The 26,432-nt window shown below is 43.7% G+C and overlaps 1 protein-coding gene across 1 annotated transcript in view; it reads right to left on the bottom strand.

The window, feature by feature from the left end:
- LOC141111700 (astacin-like metalloendopeptidase) overlaps positions 1 to 26,432 on the bottom strand; it is a 96,308-nt gene that overhangs the window by 14,605 nt on the left and 55,271 nt on the right. The window contains exons 8-11 of the mRNA XM_073603847.1: positions 23,554 to 23,669; positions 17,398 to 17,608; positions 14,590 to 14,708; positions 6,602 to 6,824 (exon numbers count right to left, since the gene is read on the bottom strand). Coding sequence (XP_073459948.1) covers positions 6,602 to 6,824; positions 14,590 to 14,708; positions 17,398 to 17,608; positions 23,554 to 23,669 — 669 coding nt within the window. The remainder of the gene's footprint in view (positions 1 to 6,601; positions 6,825 to 14,589; positions 14,709 to 17,397; positions 17,609 to 23,553; positions 23,670 to 26,432) is intronic.

Genomic DNA, 26,432 nt, shown 5'->3' with positions numbered 1-26,432 from the left:
TTAGATTTTACATTTAACATTAAATGTGAAAATCAGAGGTGTTCTGTCACATTAGCAACCATGTAAGGTCAGCAGGTTTGTTGTTGCTTTTAAAATCTAACATCTAAACAGTCTGTCCGATCTACAAATACTGTATTTATGCATATAAGCTCGGTTTTGTGTTGAAAATAGCTTTTAAATCTAAAACTCCGGTGGGTGTAACAAGATTTGTGTGTGGATTTTTTTTTTTTGCTGATCCGAAAATGATCCGATCCGTGACTCTGATCCGAGGATGGATCCGATCCGTGAGTTTTTTGATCCGTTGCCCCCCTAGTACAAAGTATGCAAGTGTAAGAATTGATGTTGGGTAGTCGCACCAAATAGTGATTTAAAAAATTTCTTATGTTTGCTCACTTCGCTTTTTTATAAATTTATAAAAAAATAAACAATCAAAATATATATATATATATATACAGTGGGGACGGAAAGTATTCAGACCCCCTTAAATTTTTCACTCCTTTTTATATTGCAGCCATTTGCTAAAATCATTTAAGTTCATTTTTTTCCTCATTAATGTACACACAGCACCCCATATTGACAGAAAAACACAGAATTGTTGACATTTTTGCAGATTTATTAAAAAAGAAAAACTGAAATATCACATAGTCCTAAGTATTCAGACCTTTTGCTCAGTGTTCAGTAGAAGCACCCTTTTGATCTAATACTGCCATGAGTCTTTTTGGGAAAGATGCAACAAGTTTTTCACACCTGGATTTGGGGATCCTCTGCCATTCCTCCTTGCAGATCCTCACCAGTTCTGTCAGGTTGGATGGTAAACGTTGGTGGACAGCCATTTTTAGGTCTCTCCAGAGAAGCTCAATTGGGTTTAAGTCAGGGCTCTGGCTGGGCCATTCAAGAACAGTCACGGAGTTGTTATGAAGCCACTCCTTCCTTATTTTAGCTGTGTGCTTAGGGTCATTGTCTTGTTGGAAGGTAAACCTTCGGCCCAGTCTGAGGTCCTGAGCACTCTGGAGAAGGTTTTCGTCCAGGATATCCCTGTACTTGGCTGCATTCATCTTTCCCTCGATTGCAACCAGTCGTCCTGTCCCTGCAGCTGAAAAACACCCCCACAGCATGATGCTGCCACCACCATGCTTCACTGTTGGGACTGTATTGGACAGGTGATGAGCAGTGCCTGGTTTTCTCCACACATACCGCTTAGAATTAAGGCCAAAAAGTTCTATCTTGGTCTCATCAGACCAGAGAATCTTATTTCTCACCATCTTGGAATCCTTCAGGTGTTTTCTAGCAAACTCCATGCAGGCTTTCATGTTTTGCACTGAGAGAGGCTTCCGTCAGGCCACTCTGCCATAAAGCCCAGACTGGTGGAGGGCTGCAGTGATGGTTGACTTTCTACAACTTTCTCCCATCTCCCGACTGCATCTCTGGAGCTCAGCCACAGTGATGTTTGGGTTCTTCTTTACCTCTCTCACCAAGGCTCTTCCCCCCCCGATAGCTCAGTTTGGCCAGACGGCCAGCTCTAGGAAGGATTCTGGTCGTCCCAAACGTCTTCCATTTAAGGATTATGGAGGTCACTGTGCTCTTAGGAACCTTAAGTACAGCAGAAATGTTTTTGTAAACTTGGCCAGATCTATGCCTTGCCACAATTCTGTCTCTGAGCTCTTCAGGCAGTTCCTTTGACCTCATGATTCTCATTTGCTCTGACATGCACTGTGAGCTGTAAGGTCTTATATAGACAGGTGTGTGGCTTTCCTAATCAAGTCCACTCAGTATAATCAAACACAGCTGGACTCAAATGAAGGTGTAGAACCATCTCAAGGATGATCAGAAGAAATGGACAGCACCTGAGTTAAATATATGAGTGTCACAGCAAAGGGTCTGAATACTTAGGACCATGTGATATTTCAGTTTTTCTTTTTTAATAAATCTGAAAAAATGTCAACAATTCTGTGTTTTTCGGTCAATATGGGGTGCTGTGTGTACATTAATGAGGAAAAAAAATGAACTTAAATGATTTTTGCAAATGGCTGCAATATAACAAAGAGTAAAAAATGTAAGGGGGTCTGAATACTTTCCGTCCCCATTGTGTGTGTATATATACAGTATCCCACAAAAGTGAGTACACCCCTCACATTTCTGTAAATATTTTATGAAAACTTTTTTATGTGACAACATTGACAACATTGAAGAAATTAAACTTTGCTAAAGTAGTGAGTGTATAGCTTGTATAACAGTGTAAATGTGCTGTCCCCTCATTACTTTTCATTGTAGCAAAGTGTAATTTCTTCAATGTTGTCACATAAAAAAGTTTTAATTAAATATTTACAGAAATGTGAAGGGGGTGTGCTCACTTTTGTAAGACTCACTTATGTGTATGTGTGTGTATATATATATATATATATATATATATATATATATATATATATATATATATATATATATACTTTACAGCATCTATTTACACCTGCCTAAAACTTTTTCACAGTACTGTATATTGTACATTCACATCAGTCCCTGCCCTCTAGGAGCTTACAGTCTAAGTTCCCTAAATCACATACATACATACAATGCTGTGAAAAAGTATTTGCCCCCTTTCTAATTTTTTATTTTTTTGAGTAAATACAAAATGCAGTTTTTAAATGATGGTTTCATTTATTAAGGCAATAAAGCTGTCCAAACCTGCCTGACTTTATGTGAAAAAAGTAATTGCCCCCTAAACCTAATAACTGGTTGTACCACCCTTGGCAGCAACAACTGCAATCAAGCGTTTGCGATAACTGGCAATGAGTCTTTCACATTGCTGTGGAGCAAATGTGGCCCTTTCTTTGCAAAATTGTTTCAATTCAGCCACATTGGAGGGTTTTCCAGCATTGAACGGCCTGTGTAAGGTCATGATACAGCATCTCAATTGGATTTAGGTCCGGGCTTTGACTAGGCCACTCCAAAACCTAAATTTTGCTTTATTTTAACCATTTGGAGGTAGACTTGCTGTGGTATATCGGATCATTGTCCTGCTGCATAACCCAAGTGCACTTGACCTTGAGGTCACGAACTGATCGCCGGACATTCTCCTTTTAGGATTTTCTGGTAAAGCTCAGAATTTATGGTTCCATCAATCATGGTAAGTCGTCCAGGTCCTGAAGTTGCAAAGCAGCCCCAGACCTTCATGCTACCACCACCATGTCTGACTGTTGGTATGTTCTTGTTATGAAATGCTGTATTAGTTTTATGCCAGATGTAACGGGACGCACACACCTTCCAAAAAGTTAAAATTTTGTCTCATTAGTCCACAGAATATTTGCCTAAAAGTCTTGGGATAATCAAGATGTTTTTTGGTAAATGTGAAATGAGCCTTTGTGTTCTCTTTGGTCAGCAGTGGCTTTGGCCTTGGAACTCTCCCATGGATGCCATTTTTGCCCAGTCTATTTCTTATTGTTGAATCATGAACACTGATCTTACCTGAGGCAAGTGAGGCCTGCAGTTCTTTAGATGTTGTTCTGGGTTCTTTTATGACCTCCTGGATGAGTCGTCGTCATGCTCTTGGAGTAATTTTTGTAAGCTTACCACTCCTGGGAAGGTTCACCACTGTTCCAAGTTATCTCCATTTGTGGATAATGGCTCTCCCCGTGGTTTACTGGAGTTCCAAAGCTTTAGAAATGGCTTTGAAACCCTTCCTAGACCGATATATGTACATTACTTTGCTTCTAATTTGTTCTTGATTTTTTTTAGATTGTGGCATGATGTGTGGCTTTTTGTGATCTTTTAGCGTGCTTCACTTTGTCAGACAGCTTCTATTTATATGATTTCTTGACTCAACAGGTCTGGCAGTAATCAGGCCTGGGTGTGGCAAGTGAAATTTAACTCATCTTTCCAAAAAAGTGTGGTTAATCACAGTTCATTCATGATTCAGTATGGGAGGGGCAATTACTTTTTCACATAGGGCCAGGCAGGTTTAAACAGCTTTTTCCCCTAATAAATGAAATAATAATGTAAAAACTGCATCTTGGATTTACTCAGGTTATCGTTCTGTAATATTAAAATTTGTTTGATGATCTGAATCATTTAAGTATGAAAAAAAATAAAAAATCAGGATGGGGCAAATACTTTTTCACAGCATTGTACATACATACATACACATACTGGGCACGATTTAGAGAGGAGCCAATTAACCTATTAGCATGCCTTTGGAGTGTGGAAGAAAACCTTCACAGGCACAGGGAGAACATGAAAACTCCAAGCAGGCGGTGCCATGGCTGGGATATCAACCAACAACCTTAGTGGCACCAAGCAGAAATGCTAACTACTGAGCCACTATGCTACGAAATACACTATATTACCAAAAGTATTGGGATGCCCGCCTTTACACGCACATGAAATTTAATGGCATCCCAGTCTTAGTCCATAGGGTTCAATATTGAGTTTGCCCACCATTTGCACCTATAACAGCTTAAATTCTTCTGGGAAGGCTGTCCACAAGGTTTAGGAGTGTGTCTATGGGAAAGTTTGACCATTCTTCCAGAAGCGCAAGTGTGGGCCAACTCAATATTGAACCCTACGGACTAAGACTGGAATGCCATTAACCACTTTAGCCCCGGAAGGTTTACCCCCCACCTTCATGACCCGGCCATTTTTTGCGATACGGCACCGCGTTACTTTAATTGACAATTGCATGGTTGTGCGATGCTGTACACAAATACAATTGATGTATTTTTTTCCCACAAATAGAGCTTTCTTTTGGTGGTATTTGATGACCTCTGCGTTTAGTTTTTGCGCTATAAACAAAAAAAGAGCGACAATTTTGAAAAAAAAACAATATTTATTTACTTTCTGCTATAAAACATGCAGCCCCAACAGTGCCCAGCAGTGATGCAAGTCAGTGCTGCCTTTCAGTGCTCATCAGTGCCTTCTATCAGTGCCCATAAGTGCCGCCTATCAGTGCCCATCAGTGTTTCACATTAGTGACCCCATCTAAATTTGTCCCACCCCTTCCTGTCCGTTGACGCCCGTCGCCATCCAATCTGATCCTGTCTGCCAAAAACAGATGAATGGGGGGATCTTTTCCCCATCTGTCTGGCGGATAAGATGGTAGTCTGATGGAAATAGACAGGTTGTCCGTTTCCATCCAACTGCCCCATAGAGGAGAGCAGGCTGTGTCTGTGTCTGCTCTGTATAGCAGACAGATCCCCCGCTGATCCACTTTACAGAGCCCGCCCATGTTAAAGGGCTCTTACTATGTTTTTCCGTTTTTATTTAAATTTTTTTACAACTTTCTTTATTTTTTTGTACAGGTGCAATTTCATTCTTTTAATTTTTATTATTTATGTACCGTATTTATCGGCATATAACACGCACTTTTTTCCCCTGAAAATCAGGGGGAAATCATGTTTGCGTGTTATAGGCCGATCCCCGCCAATTTTGTGTGATCGGAGCGATCGCAGCTATTGCCGCGATCGCCGCCGACATACACAGCTGTGTGTAAATTCAAATATGGCGCCGAGACTGCATACCCGAGAGTCCTCGGCTTTTCTCGGCGCCGCTCACAGTCCCGCCCAGTCCCGCCATTGGACCTGTGTTATGTCCATCATAGGGCGGGACTGGGCGTGGCTGTGGGTGGCGCCGAGAAAAGCCGAGGACTCTCGGGTATGTGTATCTCGGCTCCGCCGAGTCCCTGCAGTCTAGGCGCCATATTTGAATTTACACACGACTGTGTATGTCGGCAGGGATCGCGGGGATCACACAAGGCTGCACTGGGGCAAAGCTGCACTGGGGCAAAGCTGCACTGACAAGGCTGCAATAGACACTGGAGCAAGGCTGCACTGACACTGACAAGGCTGCAGATGGACACCGATAACGCTGCATTGATGGGCATTTTAATGTAAGTTTTTCTTCCTTAAACTTTACTCCTAAAAGTTTTTTTTCTTAAAATGCCCTCCTAAACTTGGGGTGCGTGTTATACGCCGGCGTGTGTTATACGCCGATAAATACGGTATTTTTTTTTTTTTTTTATTTTACATTGGGGGGCTTTGGAGTGACATTGTGTCGCCTATTAGTACCCATAGGTGCCGCCTATCAGTGCTCATTAGTGCTGCCTATCAGTGCCACCTATCAGTGCCCATTAGTGCCTCCTCATCAGTGCCCATCAGTGCCGTCTCATCAGTCCAAATCAGTGCCGCCTCATCAGTGCACCTTCATCATTGTACATCAGTACAGCTTCATCATTGCCCATCAGTGCAGTCTCATCAGTGTAGCCTATCAGTGTAGCCTATCAATGCCCATCAGTGCAGCCTCATCAGCGCACATCAGTGAAGGAGAAAAAATACTTATTTACAACATTTTATAACAGAAAGTAAGAAAAACTTTTTAAAAAAACTTTGGTGTTTTTTGCAAAAAATGAAGTGGTGATTAAAAGCTGTTTCAAAAAATGATAAAAATTTAATTTGGGTACAGTGGTGCATGACCGCGCAATTGTCATTCAAAGTGTGACAACGCTGAAATCTGAAAATGGTCCTGGGCAGGAAGGAGGTGAAAGTGCCTGGTGTTGAAGCAGTTAAAGAATAAGTGCACTTTAAACCATGACTCCAAGTCCTCTCCTTCTACTTACCCCAGCTATATGTGGCCTGGAACCCAGTGCTCTGGATTGACATGTCCGAGTGGAACTTCAACAGCACCCAGTTCCCAGAGGACACTAGTGGCGGCATATTCTTGGCCCCACAATACTTGTCCGATACCGAGGTGCCAGATCGAGAGCTGTCCGAGATGGACAAGTAATCATAGACACAATTACGGGAGGACTCCAGTGCAAAGGAGATGAAATTCAGCTGTACCTGCCAGTGATAAAAAATTATAAATGCCGTTATAAAATTAAAATATTCATATAGTAGCATCTTAGGGGAAAAAAATATCACAACTGAACTATAAATAAACCATCAAATTATATTTATGTATCACATCTGAGATTATGTCTATGGTACTCACCTACAAAATGTCTCTACCCTTTGCCTACACCAAAAAGAGATAAGCAGGATGTGTGGGTGGTCTGTTACCCTGATTGACAACCCCTGCACTGCAAACTGTGAAAGCACAGTGAGATGCAACTAAGAGGAGGCAGAGTACAAATCTTCTGCTGTTTCCTTCACAGTACAACAATATTTCCTGGACAACATTATGAAATACTATAATAAGTATGATATTAGTACCCTTTATTACATATAGTGTAGCTCTCAGGCCCTAGAAGGCATTATTGAGAGCAGGGCCATGGATAAGGGGATACCACCAGTCCTCCTGTATGGGGCCCAGGCAGCTGGGGGAATTGGATGTGGACAGGAAGGGTGATCAGCACGGGGGGGGGGGGGGGGGCAATTACTGGAACCGATCGCCTGTATGGCTTTCTCTGCAGCAGCTGAAAGATGGCTTCTTCTCCTGTCCTTCCCGCTGGCTTTCAGCTGCAGCAGAGAGAGTCATACAGGGGAATAGTTCCAGTAATTGCCCCCTCGGTGCACCCATCATCCCTGTGAACCATATGTTTCCCCCCCTTCTGTCCAAGCCCCACAGTGCTGCTGGCTTCCCTCCTCTCCTTCCCTCTGGCAGCTGCAAGCACGCAATAGGATCCTTCAGGCCGGACAATGGGGAAAGGTCTGGGAAATGTCACATTTATCAGCCCCTTTCTTTGCTGAATGAATACAATGAGTGGTACTAATCACTCACTGTGTTCATTCATAATTGTATTACTAAACCGTGTTTTTTTTTGGGGGGGGGGGGGGTGCTGTTAGGTTGACTGTATGGGGTCCCTTCATTTCTAACAGCATCCCCTGAGTGTGAGCACTGATTTGTAATGGGGATGTAAGAACTTTGATCTCCAGCAGTCTCTTGTGACATGTTCCCATTCTCTAAATGTTTCCTGCAGTGTATCTCCAGTCTCCAACTGCACCTGTACCATGACTATCTTCTATCGAGATACAGTATGTCAGCAGTCTCTGACATTATTCTATAACATGTGTCAAACACAAGGCCCGTGAGCCAAATGTGGTCCGCCAGGCCATTTTATGTGGCCCTTGCAACTCTCCTGCAGCTGCAGCACCCCCTTCATCTCTGTCCCACCTTGTCCCAGTAGACAGCAGCAGAGAGAGGACAGAACTCCTCCGCCAGATCCTTTGCTTCTCTGTGCAGCCACAGCACCCCCTCATCTCTGCCTCCCCTAAACTCAGTAACTGACTCCAGCCCTCCTCTGGTCCTTCTCCAGACCCTGCACTTTCTGCTTCCAAGGTCCGCCCCCAGTTTCTTACTGGCAGCAGCACAAGGTAAGAAAGGTGGACTGTGATGTAAGGGAGGGTGAGGGACCCTTGACTTCTGATGGTGAGTGGATCTTGACATCTAAAGTAAGGTGGGGTGGGATGCTCTGGACATCTAGTCTTACAGACACAACTGGCCCTTTGAGGGCAACCATAATGCTGATGCAGCCCTCAGTGAAATTTAGCTTGCCACCCCTGTACTATAACCTCACACATACTAAAGGATATGTGTAGCCCTCTAGGGATGTCAGAGCCGTAGTTGAAACATAGGTGAAAATGAGGCCTGGTATCATGTACCTGGTCTGAGGCTGAATTGACGAGAGGGCTTCCCTTGCAGCTAAGTGCCAAGCACTCCTGAAGGTGAGAACAGGCAGAACAGGCAGTGCTAGGCTCAAAGAAGCACAGGAGCCATTTAGGTAGATCTGCTGAAAGCGACTTGCAGCACTGCGGAACTGGATAGCCGACAACTGGTCTATCAGGGCAGATGGCCGGACCTCCATAGCCCCAGGTGTGTAGCGGAACCAAGGGAGCGACCTACAGGCAAGGTGGCACCCCAGGAAGAAGCAGGAACAGGCTGGCAAGACCGGACTGAAGAGGCGTAGTCAGGATGGGAGCCGAAGTCATGCACAGGAAGGCAAGCCAGGGAGTATGCAGAAGGGTAGTCAGGAGCACGCCAGGGTCATGCACTGTAGAGCAAGAGAAGCAGAGCCCCTAGAGCACGCCGGGGTAAAAACGAGGGATCCGACAGCAAAGAAGTCCAGAGGCAAGCCGGGTTGATAACAGGTAACCCAAAGAATACAAGAAACACAAGAGCATGGAGTACTGGTAAGTGCAGCCACTGACCTTATATAGGGAGTTTGGCGCCAGTTCTGGCAGCAGGTGTTCGTGCGCATTTATACACAAACAAGCATGACCATGTAAAGTATTGGTAACTATGCCAGGTCTTTTACTCAGCACCTGCACATTTTTATTCTTCTGCCTCCTTTTTCAGCATATGCTCATTTTTATTCTGAATAGCACCCTGACTGGAGGGACAGTCAAATTATCACTGGGCACAATAGTGCCAAACAAAACAGGGGCACGCCTAAAAGAGGTTGAGAATCCACAAATGTAATGTCTATTGAGAGCGCCAAACAAACATCCAAGAGTCCATAATCTTTTAATGCTAAAATTAGATCACAGCAGGAAAACAGAAAATAACTAACGCGTTTCAGGGTTCAGACAAACTCACCCTTCAGACTATAAAAACAGACATGACAGCTATAAAGAATGGGTACAGTAAAGGGGTATTTGATCACCTGCTGATTTTGTACGTTTGCCCACTAACAAGAAATGATCTGTCTATAATTTTAATAGTAGGTATAGTTTAACAGTGAGATACAGAATAACAACAAAAAAATCCAGAAAAATGCATTTCAAAAAAGTTATAAATTCATCATTTTAATGAGTGAGCCCAGGTTCACACTGAGCTGCGGGAATGAAGCCGTGCGAGTTCAGCTGAACTGATTTAACTCCTGCACGTCAGTCCCAATTTCAGCGGCGATTTCACAGACATCTGTGCGGGTTTCTGCACAGATGTCAATGGAAATCACACCTCGAAATCACAAAAAGTAGTACAGAAACTACTTTTTGAAATCGGTCCAGAGCCGCAAATGCAGCGTCACACCGATTAAAAGGTGCCATTGCCGGCAATTGCTGCCGATTTGACATGTCAAAACTTACCAATGTGAACCAGGGCTAAAATAAGTATTTGATCCCCTATTAATCAGCAAGATTTCTGGCTCCCAGGTGTCTTCTATCCTGGTAACAAGCTGAGATTAGGAACACTCTCTTAAAGAGAGTGCTCCCAATCTCAGCGTCTTACCCTGTATAAAAGACACCTATCCACAGAAGCAATTGATCAATCAGGTTCCAATCTCTCCAGCATGGCCAAGATCAAAGAGCTGTCCAAGGATGTCAGGGACAAGACTGTAGATCTACACAAGGCTGGAGTGGCCTACAAAACCAACACCAAGCAGCTTGGTGAGAGGGTGACAACAGTTGGTGCGATTGTTCGCAAATGGAAGAAACACAAAATAACTGTCAATCTCCCTGGGTCTGGGGCTCCATGAGAGATCTCACCTCATGGAGTTTCAATGATCATGAGAACGGTGAGGTATCAGCCCAAGACTACACAGGATAATCTTGTCATTGATCTAAAGGCAGCTGGGACCATAGTCACCAAGAAAACAATTGGTAACACACTACGCCGTGAAGGACTGAAATCCAGCAGTGCCTGCAAGGTCCCCCTGCTCAAGAAAGCACATGTACAGGCCCGCCTGAAGTTTTCTAATGAACATCTGAATGATTCAGAGGATAAGTTGAAAGTGTTGTGGTCAGATGACACCAAAATCTAGTTCTTTGGCATCAACTCAACTTGCCATGTTTGGAGGAGGAGGACTGCTGCCTATGACCCCAAGAACACAAAATCTCCCCCCCCCCCCCGTCAGACATGGAGGTGAAAACATTATTCTTTGGGGGTGTTTCTCTGCTAAGGGGACAGGACAATTTCACCGCATCAAAGGGACGATGGACGGGGCCATGTACCATCAAATCTTGGGTGAGAACCTCCTTCCCTCAGCCAGGTCATGTATGGGTATTCAAGCATGACAATGACCCAAAACACGCGGCCAAGGCAACAAATGAGTGGCTCAAAAAAGAAGCACATTAAGGTTCTGGAGTGGCCTAGCCAGTCTCCAGACCTTAATCCCATTGATAATATGTGGAGGGAGCTGAAGGTTCGAGTTACCAAACATCAGCCTCGAAACCTTAAAGACTTGGAGAGGATCTGCAAAGAGGAGTGGGACAAAATCCCTCCTGAGATGTGTGCAAACCTGGTGGCCAACTACAAGAACGTCTGACCTCTGTGATTGCCAACAAGGGTTTTGTCACCAAGTACTAATTCATGTTTTGCGAAAGGGTCAAATACTTATTTCACTCATTAAAATGCAAATCAATTTAAAACTTTTTTTAAATGCGTTTTTCTGGATATTTTTGTTGTTATTCTGTCTTTCACTGTTAAAAAAAACTACCATTAAAATTATAGACTGATAATTTCTTTGTCAGTGGGCAAACGTGCAAAATCAGCAGGGGATCAAATACTTTTTTTCCCTCGCTGTACATGAGTAAAAAGGAAAGAATCTGAAATTCTATATTGGTCCAATTCATATTAAAAGTATTGACTCATCTATGAAAATCCAGACAAATCCATTCTACATGGAGCACACTTTAAAAACCATATTTTGAGTCATACTGGCCCAGAACAGCTTTTTTTTGTAACAAAAGAAAATAATCATAAAATCCATTGGAAATATTAAAAAAAAAAACTATAAAATATAATGCAGGAACAAAATTTTCAATATCACCATACTCCCACAAAAATTTGATTAGCAGGTAAACAATAAGACCTTATTCAAAGTATGGAAATTACCTGCAGAGAAATAAAATCACTAGTGACCACGAATAATACAAAAATTATTAATAAACCTCAATATAAATGGCAGTACAAAGATGTTATTATATTGTGTCATGCACTCGGGCAGTTTGGCCCATACAACATAGGAAACTGGCGTTTTTTGGGAACCCTGGGGGCACAGGTCCAGCATGCAGTCAGTAGACTGTCAAAGTCATTAATAGGCTGAAATACGTGGCTGTATGTGGTTAGATGCTGTTCCGTGCAACTACGCAGATAAAGGGCCGTATGTATACAAGGACGTTCACCCTGAACCCAGACTTTATGGCAGGCTGCTGGCAACAGACTGTACACCGCACCTGTGCCTTCTGGGTGCCCAAAAAAGGGTAGGTTGCTTATGCTGTAGTGGCCATACCACTTGTGTACATAAGACCTAACTGTACATTAATCTTTTACTTTATATTAAATGAAATCTAAAATTGCAAACTAAGTATAAGAATAAATAATGATTAATACAACCACCTTGATATTGAAGCAGTGTATAACATATAAGGTAGTAAAGTATATCGTTTCATAGTTGAGGCTCCTTTTATCTAGTAAGGTTGCCACCACTGCTATATAGCGAATTACCTGTAGCCTCAGAAAAGTGAGTCTAAAGCCGCGTACACACGGTCAGATTTTCCAACGAGAAATGTTGGATGTGAGCTTGTTGTTGGAAAGTCTGACCGTGTGTATGCTCCATCGAACATTTGCTGTTGGACTTTCTGCCAACAAATGTTTGCTAGCAGGTAGAGCTGGGCGATTTTCTTAAAAAAAAAAAAAAATCTGCAATTTAAAAAAAAAAAAACTCGTTTCACGATTCGAATCGAGTTTTTTTTTTTTTTTGGACACCGTGCCGGTCCTGAGGAGCTGCGGGCAGGAGTTTTTAGGCGAGGCCACGGCTACGACCTAGTCCGCGGCGTCCGGCCTCGCCTAAAAACTCCGGCCCGCAGCTCCTCAGGACCGACGCGGTCCTGGTGAAAAAAAAAAAGATCTAAAAAAATCAATTTGCTTAAATTTTGAATCGATTTGACCTCTCAACTCGATTCAAGATTTAAATCGATTTTTTTCCCCAGCCCTACTAGCAGGTTCTCAAATTTTCCGCCAACAAAACGTTGTTGTCGATAAGTCCAATCGTGTGTACGGGGCATAAGAGTTCCAGATATATTATACATTAATTGTAAACTATTAGAACAGTAACAGAACTAATGGGGCTAATCGTACACTTGTAGGACACTAGTGAAACTATTGGGACTAAGGGAACACTATTAGGACATTATTGGAACTAAGTGCACACTACTAGGACACTAGTGGAACTATTGGGATCATTTGAACACTATTATGCAGGGCTGTGGATAGGGGGGTACGGGGCCCGGGCCAGCAGAGGGGCCCAGGCAACAGGGTGAATCAGATCTGGCCAGGGAGGGTGATTGATGCAGTGGGGGGACAATTGCTGGAACCAATCCCCTGTACGGCTCTCTCTGCAGTAGCTAAAAGCTGACTTCTTCTCTCCCTCCCACCATCTTTCACTTGCTGCAGAGAGAACCACACAAAGGGTCGGTTACAATAATTACCACACTGATCCCCCTCCCTGTGCACCATATGTTTCCCTCTGCTGCCTAGACACCTGTGTGCCTCTACCTACCGACGCAGTGCCAATGGCTTCCCTCCTCCCCTTCCTGCCGGCAGCTGCAAGCACACAATAAGAGCTGCAAGTACACAATAAAATCTGGAGATTTTAGTCGACTAAAACTTAGGACATTTTAATTGACTAAAATGTACTGGAGATTTAGTCGACTAAATATGACCAAAACTAAAACAATTGTAGAAGACTAAAATGGGACTAAAACTAAAATCCCATTATAGTCCTAAGACTAAAATTAAATCAAAATTTGCTGCCAAAATTAACACTGATCAGTACCAATCACTCACTGTGTTCATTCATAACTGAACCATAGTAAACTATGTTTATTTGGGTGGTGGGGGGAGGGGACTGTCAGGTTGGCTGTATGGGGCAACTATGGTTTCTAACAGCAGCCCTGCTATTATGACACTAGAAAATATCGGGACTAAGCCTGGCCACACTATATGCAATTTCCTTTCCTTCAACCACGGGTTAAAGGAAAGAAAAATCACTCAATTATCCCTATCAACGCAGTGAGTGTTCATGGGGGAATCCCTCCCACAGAGCGATCGTATTATGACAGCGGGGGGGGGGGGTCTCCGCCGTTAGAAAACAATGATCACTATAGCCAGCAGCAGTGATAATACAAAAACAACCCAGCTGGCTGGCTGTCCTGAAATCAAGATTGACTTCAGGACAACCAGCCTGCCCATAGATGGATTGAAATTTGGCAGATTCCCGTTGAACCTTCCAAATTTCAATCCATCTATGGCCGGCTTAAGTGTACACTAATAGGACACTAGTTGAACTACTGGGACTATGTGTGCACTATTAGGATACTAGTGGAACTATTGGGATCAATTGAACACTATTATGACACTAGTGGAACTATCTGGACTAAGTGGAACTATTAGGACACTAGTGGGCATACTAGTGCATTAGTGGAACAAATGGGATCAATGTGAACACTATTATGACACTAGTGGAACCATCAGGACTAAGTAGCACTATTAGGACACTAGTGGAAATATTGGAACTAATTGTAAAATATTGGTATACAAATGTAACTGAAGACTAGCTAAGCACAAAAAACAAAGACTTTATTAGAAGGACGTACCGTAGCAATGATAACTGCTTGAAACATTTTTTAATTGCATTTTTTTCTTAATTTTTTTTATCTGACTTACTCTATTCCCAGAGGGTGCCACAATAGACCATATACAATCTGTGGACGGTAGGTACTTGGTGGGGTACCCTGGAGAGGTCACAGTTCCATTCAATTTTGTTTGCATTCCACCACATGCCACTAAAACAATAGATAAAGACGTAGCATCATATACAGGTACAGATGGATTGATGTGTATATGAGTTAGATCAACCTAATTTAAATAATCACCAGTTTATGCAGCTCTGAAAACTTGTAAATGAATGCGAATGTTGGCGGCTATATTTTTCAAAAATAATATGCATTTCTTGCACAGAGGTAAAATTTATCTTCAAAACACCCCCATTTCTTTTTTTAAATTTGAACTTCAGGCAAATATAAAAGACACATTTTAATGCAGCTCTGTAATCAGCACTCAATGACAGACCCGCTCAGACACATCCCCTCTATAGTCTGACACACCTGTGGGTAGGTGCAGTGTGATGCCGTAGGCAGGAAACACAGAGTCCAAGTGCAGTACCAGAAGTTCAGTAGTACACAACAGGCCTGGCAGTGAGGTAACCTGTCTGGAAACACTTACAAGGTACAACAGTGATGGGACAGTAGACTGGAAACCGGAAGATGCTGAGTGTGTCTGCCACGCAGAGCGGAATAAGGCCTGGCTGGTCTGTACCCAAAGAGGAGGCTTTCCAGAGGATTGGCATGGTCCCTGCACTTTCCCTACTCCTCTGTAACCTTTCCCTGGCTCTAAGTACTGTCCCTGTCAAACGGGAACCTGCCGCTACACTAGCCACTTGCAAAATGCATGCCAAACCTGGAAACCAGGGTTTAAAATAGACTCTTCCTGACCCAAGATGGCCACCAGAGTCACATGGGGTGCCAGCATCCAATTGGATACCTGCCTCCTTGTGACCGAGGAAACCATAGAGGAACTATGGTTCCTCTATGGTTTCAGAGGAGTAGGGAAAGTGCAGGGAACACGCTAATCCTATGGAAAGCCTCCTCTTTGGGTACTGAGCGGTCAGGCCGCATTCTGCTCCTTGTGCTAGATGCTGTTAGCATCTTTGGGTCTATAGTCTACTGGCCTCACTGTTGCACCTTGTAAGTGTTCCTGGCGGGGGTTTCCTCACTGCCGGGCCTGTTGTGTACTGCTGAACTTCTGTTACAATATATTCCTGGTACTGCACTGGGACTCTGTGTTTTATGCCTACCATTCTCGTCCACATCGGCAATGCACATGGGGAGGAAGTTAAGAGGAAACCATAGAGGAACTAGGTTCCTCTTAACTTCCTCCCCATCTGCATTGCTGCTGCGGACAAGAGTGGTAGGCAGAAAACGCAGAGTCCCAGTGCAGTACCAGGAATATATTGTAACAGAAGTTCAGCAGTACACAACAGGCCCGGCAGTGAGGAAACCCCCGCCAGGAACACTTACAAGGTGCAACAGTGAGGACAGTAGACTAGAGACCCGAAGATGCCTACGGCATCTGACACAAGGAGCAGAATGCTGCCTGACTGGTCAGTACCCAAAGAGGAGGCTTTCAATAGGATTAGCGTGTTCCCTGCACTTTTCCTACTCCTCTGAAACCTTTCCCTGGCTCTAAGTACTGTTCCTGTCAAATAGGGACCTGTCCCTACACTAGCCACTTGCAAAATGCACGCCAAACCTGGGAACCAGGGTTTAAAATAAACTCTTCCTGGTCCAAGATGGCCACCAGAGTCACATGGGGTGCCAGCATCCAATCAGATACCTGCCTCCTTGTGACCGAGGAAACCATAGAGGAACTAGGTTCCTCTCAACTTCCTCCCCATCTGCATTGCCGATGCGGACGAGAGTGATGGGCAGAAAACACAGAGTCCCAGTGCAGTACCAGGAATATATTGTAACAGAAGTTCAGCAGTACACAACAGGCCCGGCAGTGAGGAAACCCCCACCAGGAACACTTACAAGGTGCAACAGTGATGGGACAGTAGACTAGAGGCCTGAAGATGCCGACAGCATCTGTCACAAGGAGCAGAATGACTCTTTGGGTCAGTACCCAAAGAGGAGGCTTTCCATAGGATTAGCATGTTCCCTGCACTTTCCCTACTCCTCCAAAACCTTTCCCTGCCAGACGGGTGACCTGTCCCTACACTAGCCACTTGCAAAATGTGCACCAAACGCAAGAGCCAGGGTTGGCCACCAGAGTCACATGGGGTGCCAACATCCAATTGGATAGCTGCCTCCTTGTGACGGAGGTAACCATTGAGAAACTAGGTTCCTCTCGGCTTCCACTCCCATCTCCATTGCCACTGCGGATGAGCGCCACCTGCAGTGGAAAAAATAGACTGCACCTGCCTGCACCCCATTTCTACAAGTCTATGAGGAGGTGTGGTGAGGGGTTTGTCTGTTACTCAGCTCTGCCAGTACAGAGCACTGCGGTGTGGGGGCAGGGAGCAGCATTGTTACAAAAAAAAGAAAACATTTCAAAGCAAAAATCAACCACTAACCATAACCTGCAGAAAAGGGGGAAGAGGGGGGAGTCACAAAACTAGAAATAGCTACCAAGGTGTATATTTTCAATTAGCTGGGGTATTATATAGTAAGATAAATATGCAAGTTGACCTCCTTCTGAAAGGGTTTTCTATCTGTCACATATTCACCCCTGGATTTGGACAAGTATACAGATCAAGGGGTATTGACTTCACTTGCTGCATGCTTGTTCCAGGGCAGTATCTTAAACCACTGAAGCTACAAACAGCATCCAATGGATTTGTCTCCTTTAACTATTATTAGTAAGAGTAATACATAAGTTATACCCTCCATTTAATGAAACGCTCTGAAACTCTACCTGTCTGATAGGAAGCTGTGAAAGTTGAAGCTCCACCACTTAAAAATTCCACAAACATCAGGTTTCCTGAGGACATGACGGGAGGGAGCTTCTTCATCCCACAGGTAGTGTTTATTAGTAGAGGAGACATCTTGCCGGCCCCATCATACACCTTCACAGAGTCTGAAATGCAGCCAGGAGAGGGATCGAAGCTTTGAAACTGCAGGAACACCTACATAGGAAAACCTTCATCAGCAAATCAATAGGTTGTAGGAGGAGTTTTCATACTGCACTGGCAGTCTTATAAGGATGCAGAACCCCTGACCCTCTGGACAGTGCTGATTGGCCCTGTGCTGATCACATGCACTCTCCCAAGGAAAAAAAAAAATCTAGCAATACACACCAAACTGAGCATGTGCAGCCTGACTCCAGTAACTCTGTTTTATCCGGACATGTTATGGGGTCAGTGGAAGAAGGGGAGGATCTGTGCATACAGGATCAAACAGCCTTTTTACACAATGCAGAGGATTAACACCTTAGGTTCCATGGTGAGTAAGGGTGAGCTCAGGCGTGTTTGCAACTCTACATGCCCGCGCCCACCAGGAAGCTGACACTTCGAAGCGCTAATCCCGGGCATTGAGACATTTCCCGATCTGTTCAGCCGCAGATCAGGAAATGTCTCACTGCTTGTGATTAGCGCTGCGGAGTGTCAGCTTCCTGGCGCACGCAGGCTTGTGGAGTTGCGAACACGCCTGAGCTCATCCTTAATGGTGAGTATAACAAGCATGCTTTACTGCATATACAGACTGATTTTACTGTTGTGGGTTTAGTAACACTTTAAGGGTTCAATCACACGTGCGGCCACTTCCTCCAGTCATAGAAACTGTCCTTTCTGTGAATGAAAAGCGCTCTATGAATGGAGGACAGGCTGATGAGGGGCTGAGGACTTTAGATGTCCACTAGGACAGCTGGCAACAGCACAAGGGACACTTCTCATTAAATGTAAGTACTGTCCCTTGTGCTGATTTTTTTATATATTTTTTTACCTAAGCTTGGGGGGGGGGGGCACAATTGTTATCACTCCCCTAGACTTGGCCATGCAGCATTTACTTACCTGGCGCTTCTGCATTCCCTGCTGCGGGTGCTATTGCAAACATGGCAGCTCTGGCATCCCTTTCAGACATTCATTAGCCTGGCTTGTCAATGTAGGCTGCCACGGCTGCTATGTTTGCAAAGCATCCCCAAACGTCCCTACAGATGTGCATGGGGTGGGCTTGTCTGCGACGGCCTCCATAGCTGCTGTGCTTGGACACCCCTGCTTTAAATTATTAAAATAGGTTTTTTTTCCAAGTATGAAAGTTTGTATAAGAATATTTTATATCTACATTTTAGGCCCTCTTTCACAAGTTTAGCCAGTTAAAAGGGGTCCTAAAGTCTAAATGTTTTTCACCTTAATGCCCTGCTACCTGTCCTACCGCCCTCTGTCCCTAAACACTTACCTGGCTCCATGTCACTGCTCCAGTGCTCTCTCCAGTACCAGCACCACTCCCCTCACTTCCTGCTTACACCGGAGATACTGAGGCCAGAAAAGACCAAGGCTCCTGCTTCTGTCAGTCAAACTCCCTTGAAGAGGAAGTGGGGGTGTGGCTTACCAGTACTATGTGTGTCTATAAATGTACACAGCCAGGTGTTTTGTCAGATTTGGCTACCCGTCAGTTTTTGTAACAGAAGTGATGTTCCGTGGCCTCCATCTTGCTACACCCCGCACTCGTCCACAGTAAGGATACAGTAAGGATACAGTGAGAAGGCAGCAAGCGGACATCTTGTTACACCCACCGGAGTCATACATTTCACACTTATTCTTAACAGTAAACTCAGCTTATATAGTGAAATACAGTATTTAAAAATCAGTCTGACCGTTTAGATGTTGAATTTTAGAAGCAGTGGCAAGCCTGCTGATCTCACGGGTTTGCTAATCTGACAGAACCGCTCTGCTTTTAAAAATCATCATCAAAACAGTCTGAGGGATTTCAAAATACTCTATTTTACTATATAAGCTGAGTTTACTGCTAAAAATAAGTGTGAAATGACAGACTCCGGTGGGTGTAACAAGATGTCCGCTTGCTGCCTTCTCACTGTATCCTTACTATGGACGAGCAAAATGGCGGCGATGGAACGTCACTTCCGTTGCAAAATCTGACGGGTCGACTAATCTGACGAAACGCGGGCTCAGGAGCACATCCTAAGGCATGCTACAGGTGGCAGCATAAGGAGAGAGAAGCTGACCGTGCCAAGGACTGCCAGGAGAGGAGGAAAGAGCCCCTTGTGTGCAATATTGTTGCATAGAACCAGTAAGTATTACTTCTTTTTTATTTAAAAAAGATTGTAGCCTCTAGTATCTTTTTAATCCCAATGGCTTTAGACCTGGGCGATTCCTGTGAGTTCCCCTGCAGTGCCATTTTCAGCTAATTAATTTGAATGGGCTGAATTGCACCTGATTACACAAAAGTACTACACTACTTTTGAAAAACACGCCAGAAAAAAATTGCATGGTACTGCGGTACCATGCGATCTGGTGGCCACAAACGTTCTGCATTTTTTATCTGCGTTTGGGGTGCCATTAACAATGTATTGGCACCTTCAGCGGATCACAAAGGCAATGTGCTACGAACATGCGGGGAAGCGAACGGAACGTGCCTTTTTCCGCACTGCATCTTGGTGTGAACCTATTTAGAGAGTCTAAAGGTCCGTACACACGATCCGAAAATCGGACGGAAAAATTTGTATGACGAGCTGTCTGACGATTTTCAGACCGTTAGTACGGTGCTTTCGACAGCCAATTTCACTTTTTCGTCAGACAAAAGCTGGGTGTGCAGACTATATAAAAAAAAAATTTTGTGAGTAACCACTTCACTTTCGACATGAGACTAGCATGCAACAAAAAATGGATGACCGTTCGTCCGAAAATCTGATCGTGTGTAGGAGGCTTAAGGCTGGTCATACATTATGCAATTTTCTCATTCAATTTCTCTTAGATTTACCTTCAACTATGTAGTGCAAGGGTTTACCTGATTGCATACCAACTGAAAGTGTTTAGATTTGACCTCATAATTTATGGTTTTTGTAAATCTAAAGGAAAATTGTATAATGTATGGCCAGCCTAATAGCTGAATTCCCCCAGGCTCTGCCCAGGGGTTGCATAAGGAGGAAGTCAAAAGGCAAGCAGCTACTGCAGTGCTCTTTAGAGGACCAATAATGCTCTATGACACCAGTTTGGTGAAATTGCCACCGACTTCCCTCATCTAGCTGATTAGGTAAAATTTATTTAAAAAGATCTAATATTTTTTTTCCCTTTATTTAGAAGATGTGGGGGGGGGGGGGTTTACTAAAACTGGTGCACACAGAATCTTGTGCAGCTGTGCGTAGTAACCAATCAGTTTCTAGGTTTGAGCCCCCGTTCATATTGGCACGATTTGACAAGTCAAATTGCATGTCAAATCATAGCCTATTGCCAGCAATAGGAGTGTCCCAATCGGTGCGACGCTGACTTTGCGTCGTCGCACCGATTTCCAAAAGTAGTTCCTGCACTACTTTTGGCGACTTCGGGGGGGGATTTTAATAGACATCTGTGCATGAACCCGCACAGATTTCTTTCACGCTGCCCCCCAAAATCAGACCGAAATGTGGTAAACAATTAAGGTGAGAAAAATATAAGGAAAATATAGGAAAAATATAGGCATACATAAGGCTGAATGGGAGGGGAATGCCATTGAACCAGTATTGAAAATACATCTGGTGCATTTATGAGTAAATCGTTGTGTTCTTTCGTCTTCTATCATTTTCTTATCTCTTCTACTCCTTTTCTGCACCTTAATGGTATGTTAGTTTTATATTTAATCATAAGCATAAGGGATATATTTCCAGGGTTTCCAAACTGTTCTATACTACTGAGTGTGTATGATATAGAAGTAAACTTACAACGATGCAATTCAACCTTTTACCATTAGATGGTAGTAGAGGATAGTGAATGTTACAGACTGAAAAACCCAGGAAATCATTAACGTTCGTTCAGATGGGATTTTTGTACCTGTATGTAAAAGTATAACACAAAAAATTCTGAATTCAACCTATATCTTTGTTTATAACCTGAGCTGATAATTGAAGTAGATTTATTTTCTGATAACTGTGAGAAACACTCTGGTGATCAGGAATGATTATAGAGTAAATTGGAGAGTATATTGGTTGGCTTAATACTTCCATGGCAAGTCTGAGTTTCATAGTTGGCATCTGTATAATTTACCAAGATAAGCCTTTTTTTTTTTTTTTTTTTTTTTTCTTCCATAGGTTTGTATTAACTTGAGTATTCTCCACTTTGTATGTATTAAAACATATTACCAACAAGAAAACAATATTTCTAAATGAATTTCACTTGTCAATAGTCCAGATAATAATTTAGTCCAACGTAAGATCAAATAGATCCATTGTGTTTTAGGCCTCTTGCATTTGATACTCCTGTTTGAGCGTCTTCTTTTTCAGACTTTTTTTTTTTAGTATGTATTTGTGCATTTTCGAATTTACATGCATTTTCGCACGCACTTCGCTTTCTCGTTCTGCACAATATGTAAATAGCCATTTGTGTGTATTCTCGAGTAGTTACGCACATGAGGTGTAAATTACTGACCAAAAAAGCAGATTAAAATTTTTTTTTTTCTTACTGAAGAATACACAGCGCTTGTTTACGCGCCTGTGTGCATAGGCACAAGCTGCAGTGTGCAAGAGGCCTTAGGGTCCTCTATATATATATAATATATTACACACTAATAGGGCGTACACACGGTCGGACTTTGTTCGGACATTCCGACAACAAAATCCTAGGATTTTTTCAGACGGATGTTGGCTCAAACTTGCCTTGCATACACACGGTCACACAAAGTTGTCGGAAAATTCGATCCTTCTGAACGCGGTGACGTAAAACACGTACGTCGGGACTATAAACGGGGCAGTGGCCAATAGCTTTCATCTCTTTATTTATTCTGAGCATGCGTGGCACTTTGTGCGTCGGATTTGTGTACACACGATCGGAATTTCCGACAACGGATTTTGTTGTCGGAAAATTTTATCTCCTGCTCTCCAACTTTGTGTGTCGGAAAATCCGATGGAAAATGTGTGATGGAGCCCACACACGGTCGGAATTTCCGACAACACGCTCCGATCGGACATTTTCCATCGGAAAATACGACCGTGTGTATGGGGCATAATACTGTATATTCTTTTGTTGTGCTTTTTTTACTTTTTGTAGCCCTGATAAAGAGGAAGTGGCCCTTTGAAACGCGGCGTTGGCTCTATTGGATTTTACACTGGAAAACATTTCTATCTGAACTATCAACTTGTGGTTTTGCAATTCAATCTCAGATCCATGTTGTTATTGTGTACTGTCACTTTTATTTAACTTTTTGTGTGAAACAAAACATAAAATAATAATGAGGGGTTGTTTCGGCATAATGTAAGATCCAGGATGGTTAAAAAAAGCTTTTTAACATTCAGGAGCCATTTATAGCCCACTGCACCCTTAAAAACAAACAAAAAAAAAAACGTATTTTGCCTTCCCCATTGATTCCAAATTATTCAGCCAAATTTGTAAACTTCCCCTGCTCTCAACGGGCATCACAGCGGCTTCTGTTTCCTCCCTCCTTCTCGGCCGGGAATTGGGACTCTTCTCTTGTCGGCCAATCAGAAAATGGGTCTCAGACCTGCTTCTCATTGGCCGGATTGAGGATCAGTGTTTCAATAGCGGATATTCATTTGCTGGGTGTGCTCCTGGCGCAATGCTCTGTGACCCGAGCCCACCCTATTTTGAAGCCTATTAGAGCCTCTGGCTCTAATCAGGTGCTTCAGAAAAAAAACACCATCGCCGCTGTAATCCATGTGCCTGGTGCCCTGAATGGGGCCGGACGCATGAATAGGGGGTGGCCGCGGCGGCCGTAGATATGAATGCTATGAATGAATCTATTCATATAGGGGGTGGCGGCCGTGGATAGAGGGGGTGGCGCCCAGGTGTCCTTAATGGACGGGCTGCCACTGCCCCACTGCTTGATTCTGCAGCTGTTGAGAATGTACAAAAAAATAGAAATTTCCACCAAGTTTCCAACAGTTGCTTATAACAAGTGTGAAAAATACCTTGTTTGTAGGGATCCGAATGAGCCACACGCATTGTGATCTGTTCTGATTGGCTGACTGCGCATATCCTGAATTCAAATATCCGGACGGATCAAAGAGGAGAGAACTGCAGACATCTGTAAATCAGACAGAGATAGAAAACATTATGTTATTTAATAAAGAAGGCTTGACCTCATCCATCCACTAAACACATCGTCATCTTTCTCTGAAAACCAGCTGAAATTACAGATTAGCCTGACAGTAGAACAATCTGTGTTCTACTGTCAGACTAATCTGTCATTTCAGCTGGTTTTCAGAGAAAGACGATGATGCATTTTAGTTTAATGTTATAAAAGCTGAAATCAGAGTGCAGGAGAACTAGACATAAAAACCCATGGGCGTCCAAGAACCATCCAAATAATCTCATTCGTTTGGATCTTCCTTCATTACTTTAAACATGAATGATAGAATGCTTGTGTTTAGCCTATAGAGCAGGGATATGCAATTAGCGGACCTCCAGCTGTTGCAGAACTACAAGTCCCATGAGGCATAGCAAGACTCTGACAGCCACAAGCATGACATCCAGAGGCAGAGGCATGATGGGACTTGTTGTTTTGTAACAGCTGGCGGTCCGCTAATTGCATATCCCTGCTATAGAGAATGGGTGCTCAATCTGTGGCCATCCAGCTGTTGTAGAACTTCAAGTCCCATGAGGCATTACAAAGCTGACAGTTACAAGCATGACTCCAAAAGGCTGGGGCATGATGGGACTTGTATTTCCACAACAGCTGGAGGGCCACAGGTTCAGCACCCACACTATAGAGCTAGCTGGACCACATTTGCTGCACACACTTTTGATGCAAGCTTATCAGAGTGGAAACAGTAGAGATAAGGTAAGACTTTCCAACCCTTTTAAATGGCTTCTTCCCATGACAAGCCTTGGCGCCATGAACATTAAAGCGGTATAAAACCCCAAAGCCAAAAATGTAATATATTGCAGTTGGCCAATCATTAGATATGGTGGCTGCATTCCTTTTCTTTTTTAGCCATTTTCCCTCTCTGTTTTCACCTGGTGATCTGGCCAGTAACACACCTTTGGCATTAGTGAGACACCACTCTGGATGAAGGAGCACAGGGGGCACCTTTTGGACAGCAGCATTGTCAGTCTGGGGTAAGGGGAGTGTTAGCAGTTCTAGCAGATTTAAATACACTAACAAATTGAAGCCAAACTCCAGCTAACACTTTATAATCAGTTACAGCAGTTTTTTCCTTTAGGGAAAAAGGTTTAACATAAATAAAGGCTGATCTTTATAAGCACCCCTGCCAGGGGTAGATTGTTTGTCTCGTCTCTGTAACTAATACATTCTGCTTGTTTTGTCTCTTTTTAAAAAAAACAGATCTACTGGCCAGATCACCAGATGAAAATAGAAGAAAGAAAGCCTAAAGAAATCGATTGGAGCCATCAAATCTAAGAATTGGTAAGCTGCAATATAATAAATGTTTTCTTTTTGGTTTTAATACGGCTTTGAATCAAATTCCAGCCAAAACATTTTATTTTGCACAGAGGGGGATGGGTTAAATCCTCTATGTTGTGTATTTCTTCCAGATCTGTGCAGTAATCCAGTGTGAGACTTTCCCTCTGTGTAGGAGCTTTCTGTAATAAAGACCGCTCACTGCGGCTCTCTCTTCCTGTGCAGGGTGACTGGTCTGGTCTCCGCCCCCTCCTGTAGTTCTCTGCAGGCAGCCTGTAGTGGGTGGAGCCTGCTAGATCCCTCCCACAGCTCTGCTCTCTGCACAGGCTATGTACAGCACAGTGATGATGCCTCTGCAACTTTTGCAAGGTAATAGCTGAGTTTGCAAAGGGATTTAGTGCACACAAATAGTATTTCACTTTAAGCTCAGTTTGCCTGACTTGAAGCAATCTCGTACTTTGTCGCTTTGACTCTGGTGAGGCAGAGCTTACACGGTTCTTTCCTTTTTCTAAGTAAACCTCTCAGTAGACACTGCAACCAACAATGGTGTCTCATTGACCAATGACGAGTAGAGATTCACTGGCACTGCATTGCAAAAGTTGTTTGAATACTTGAATAGGACAGCTTGTGGCTCCTGGGGTGTGGTGGAGGCACCTTGAAGGCAATATGAGAGCTCTGATGACATTTGTTTATTATGCCCCTTATAGGTACAGGTCCATTTTAAAGTGAATCTGTGCTTTATCCATGTAGGGCCAACCACAAGATCAATGTGATGTAGCCCACTCCAGCACCACCTTCTTCCTCTTCACTCCATTCACACACCAGGAATGCAAGCAAAGTCCTGGGCAGCCATAGCTACCATCCCCATGTGACTGTGCTGGCTGGCCCAGTGTTGCAATATGGAGTGAGTCACATGCTCTGCCATACCAGGAAGTACCGGGTATTTCCTTTGACTCCTGGCACTTAACGGACTATTGGGTAAATGAAGGAAATGTAAGTATGTAGTGCCACCTGGAGGCAAGTTGTTTAGCCAGTTCCTGTGCCAGGGGCCTACTACAGAACTTTTAAATAAAGGGTAAGGATGGCTCTTGTGGATATACACTGCTATCTTGATTGCTTTTGGGGTCGGCCTGTTTGTGGGGGGCCCAAGATCTAGTAGCTCAACCTCTTCTCTACTTCAAGCGGAGTTCCACCCAAAAGTGGAACTTATCTGCCTCCCCCCTCCGGTGCCACATTTGGCACCTTGCATGGGGGGGGAGGCTGTTTTTGACAGGTGCCTGCCCCCACCTCGAAGAGATCTCGAGAATAATCGAAACCCCCCCCCCCCTTCTGCCAGACCACTCCGAAAGAATAGCGTGCTATGCGCAGTAGGGAACTGCTGGTTTCCCTTACAGGCAATGACAGCGGCAGCACCCGAGAGCCAATGGA

This window comes from Aquarana catesbeiana, linkage group LG11 (genome assembly GCF_042186555.1).
Source record: "Aquarana catesbeiana isolate 2022-GZ linkage group LG11, ASM4218655v1, whole genome shotgun sequence".
Lineage (NCBI taxonomy): Eukaryota > Metazoa > Chordata > Amphibia > Anura > Ranidae > Aquarana > Aquarana catesbeiana.
This window is presented reverse-complemented; position numbering and strand designations above follow the sequence as displayed.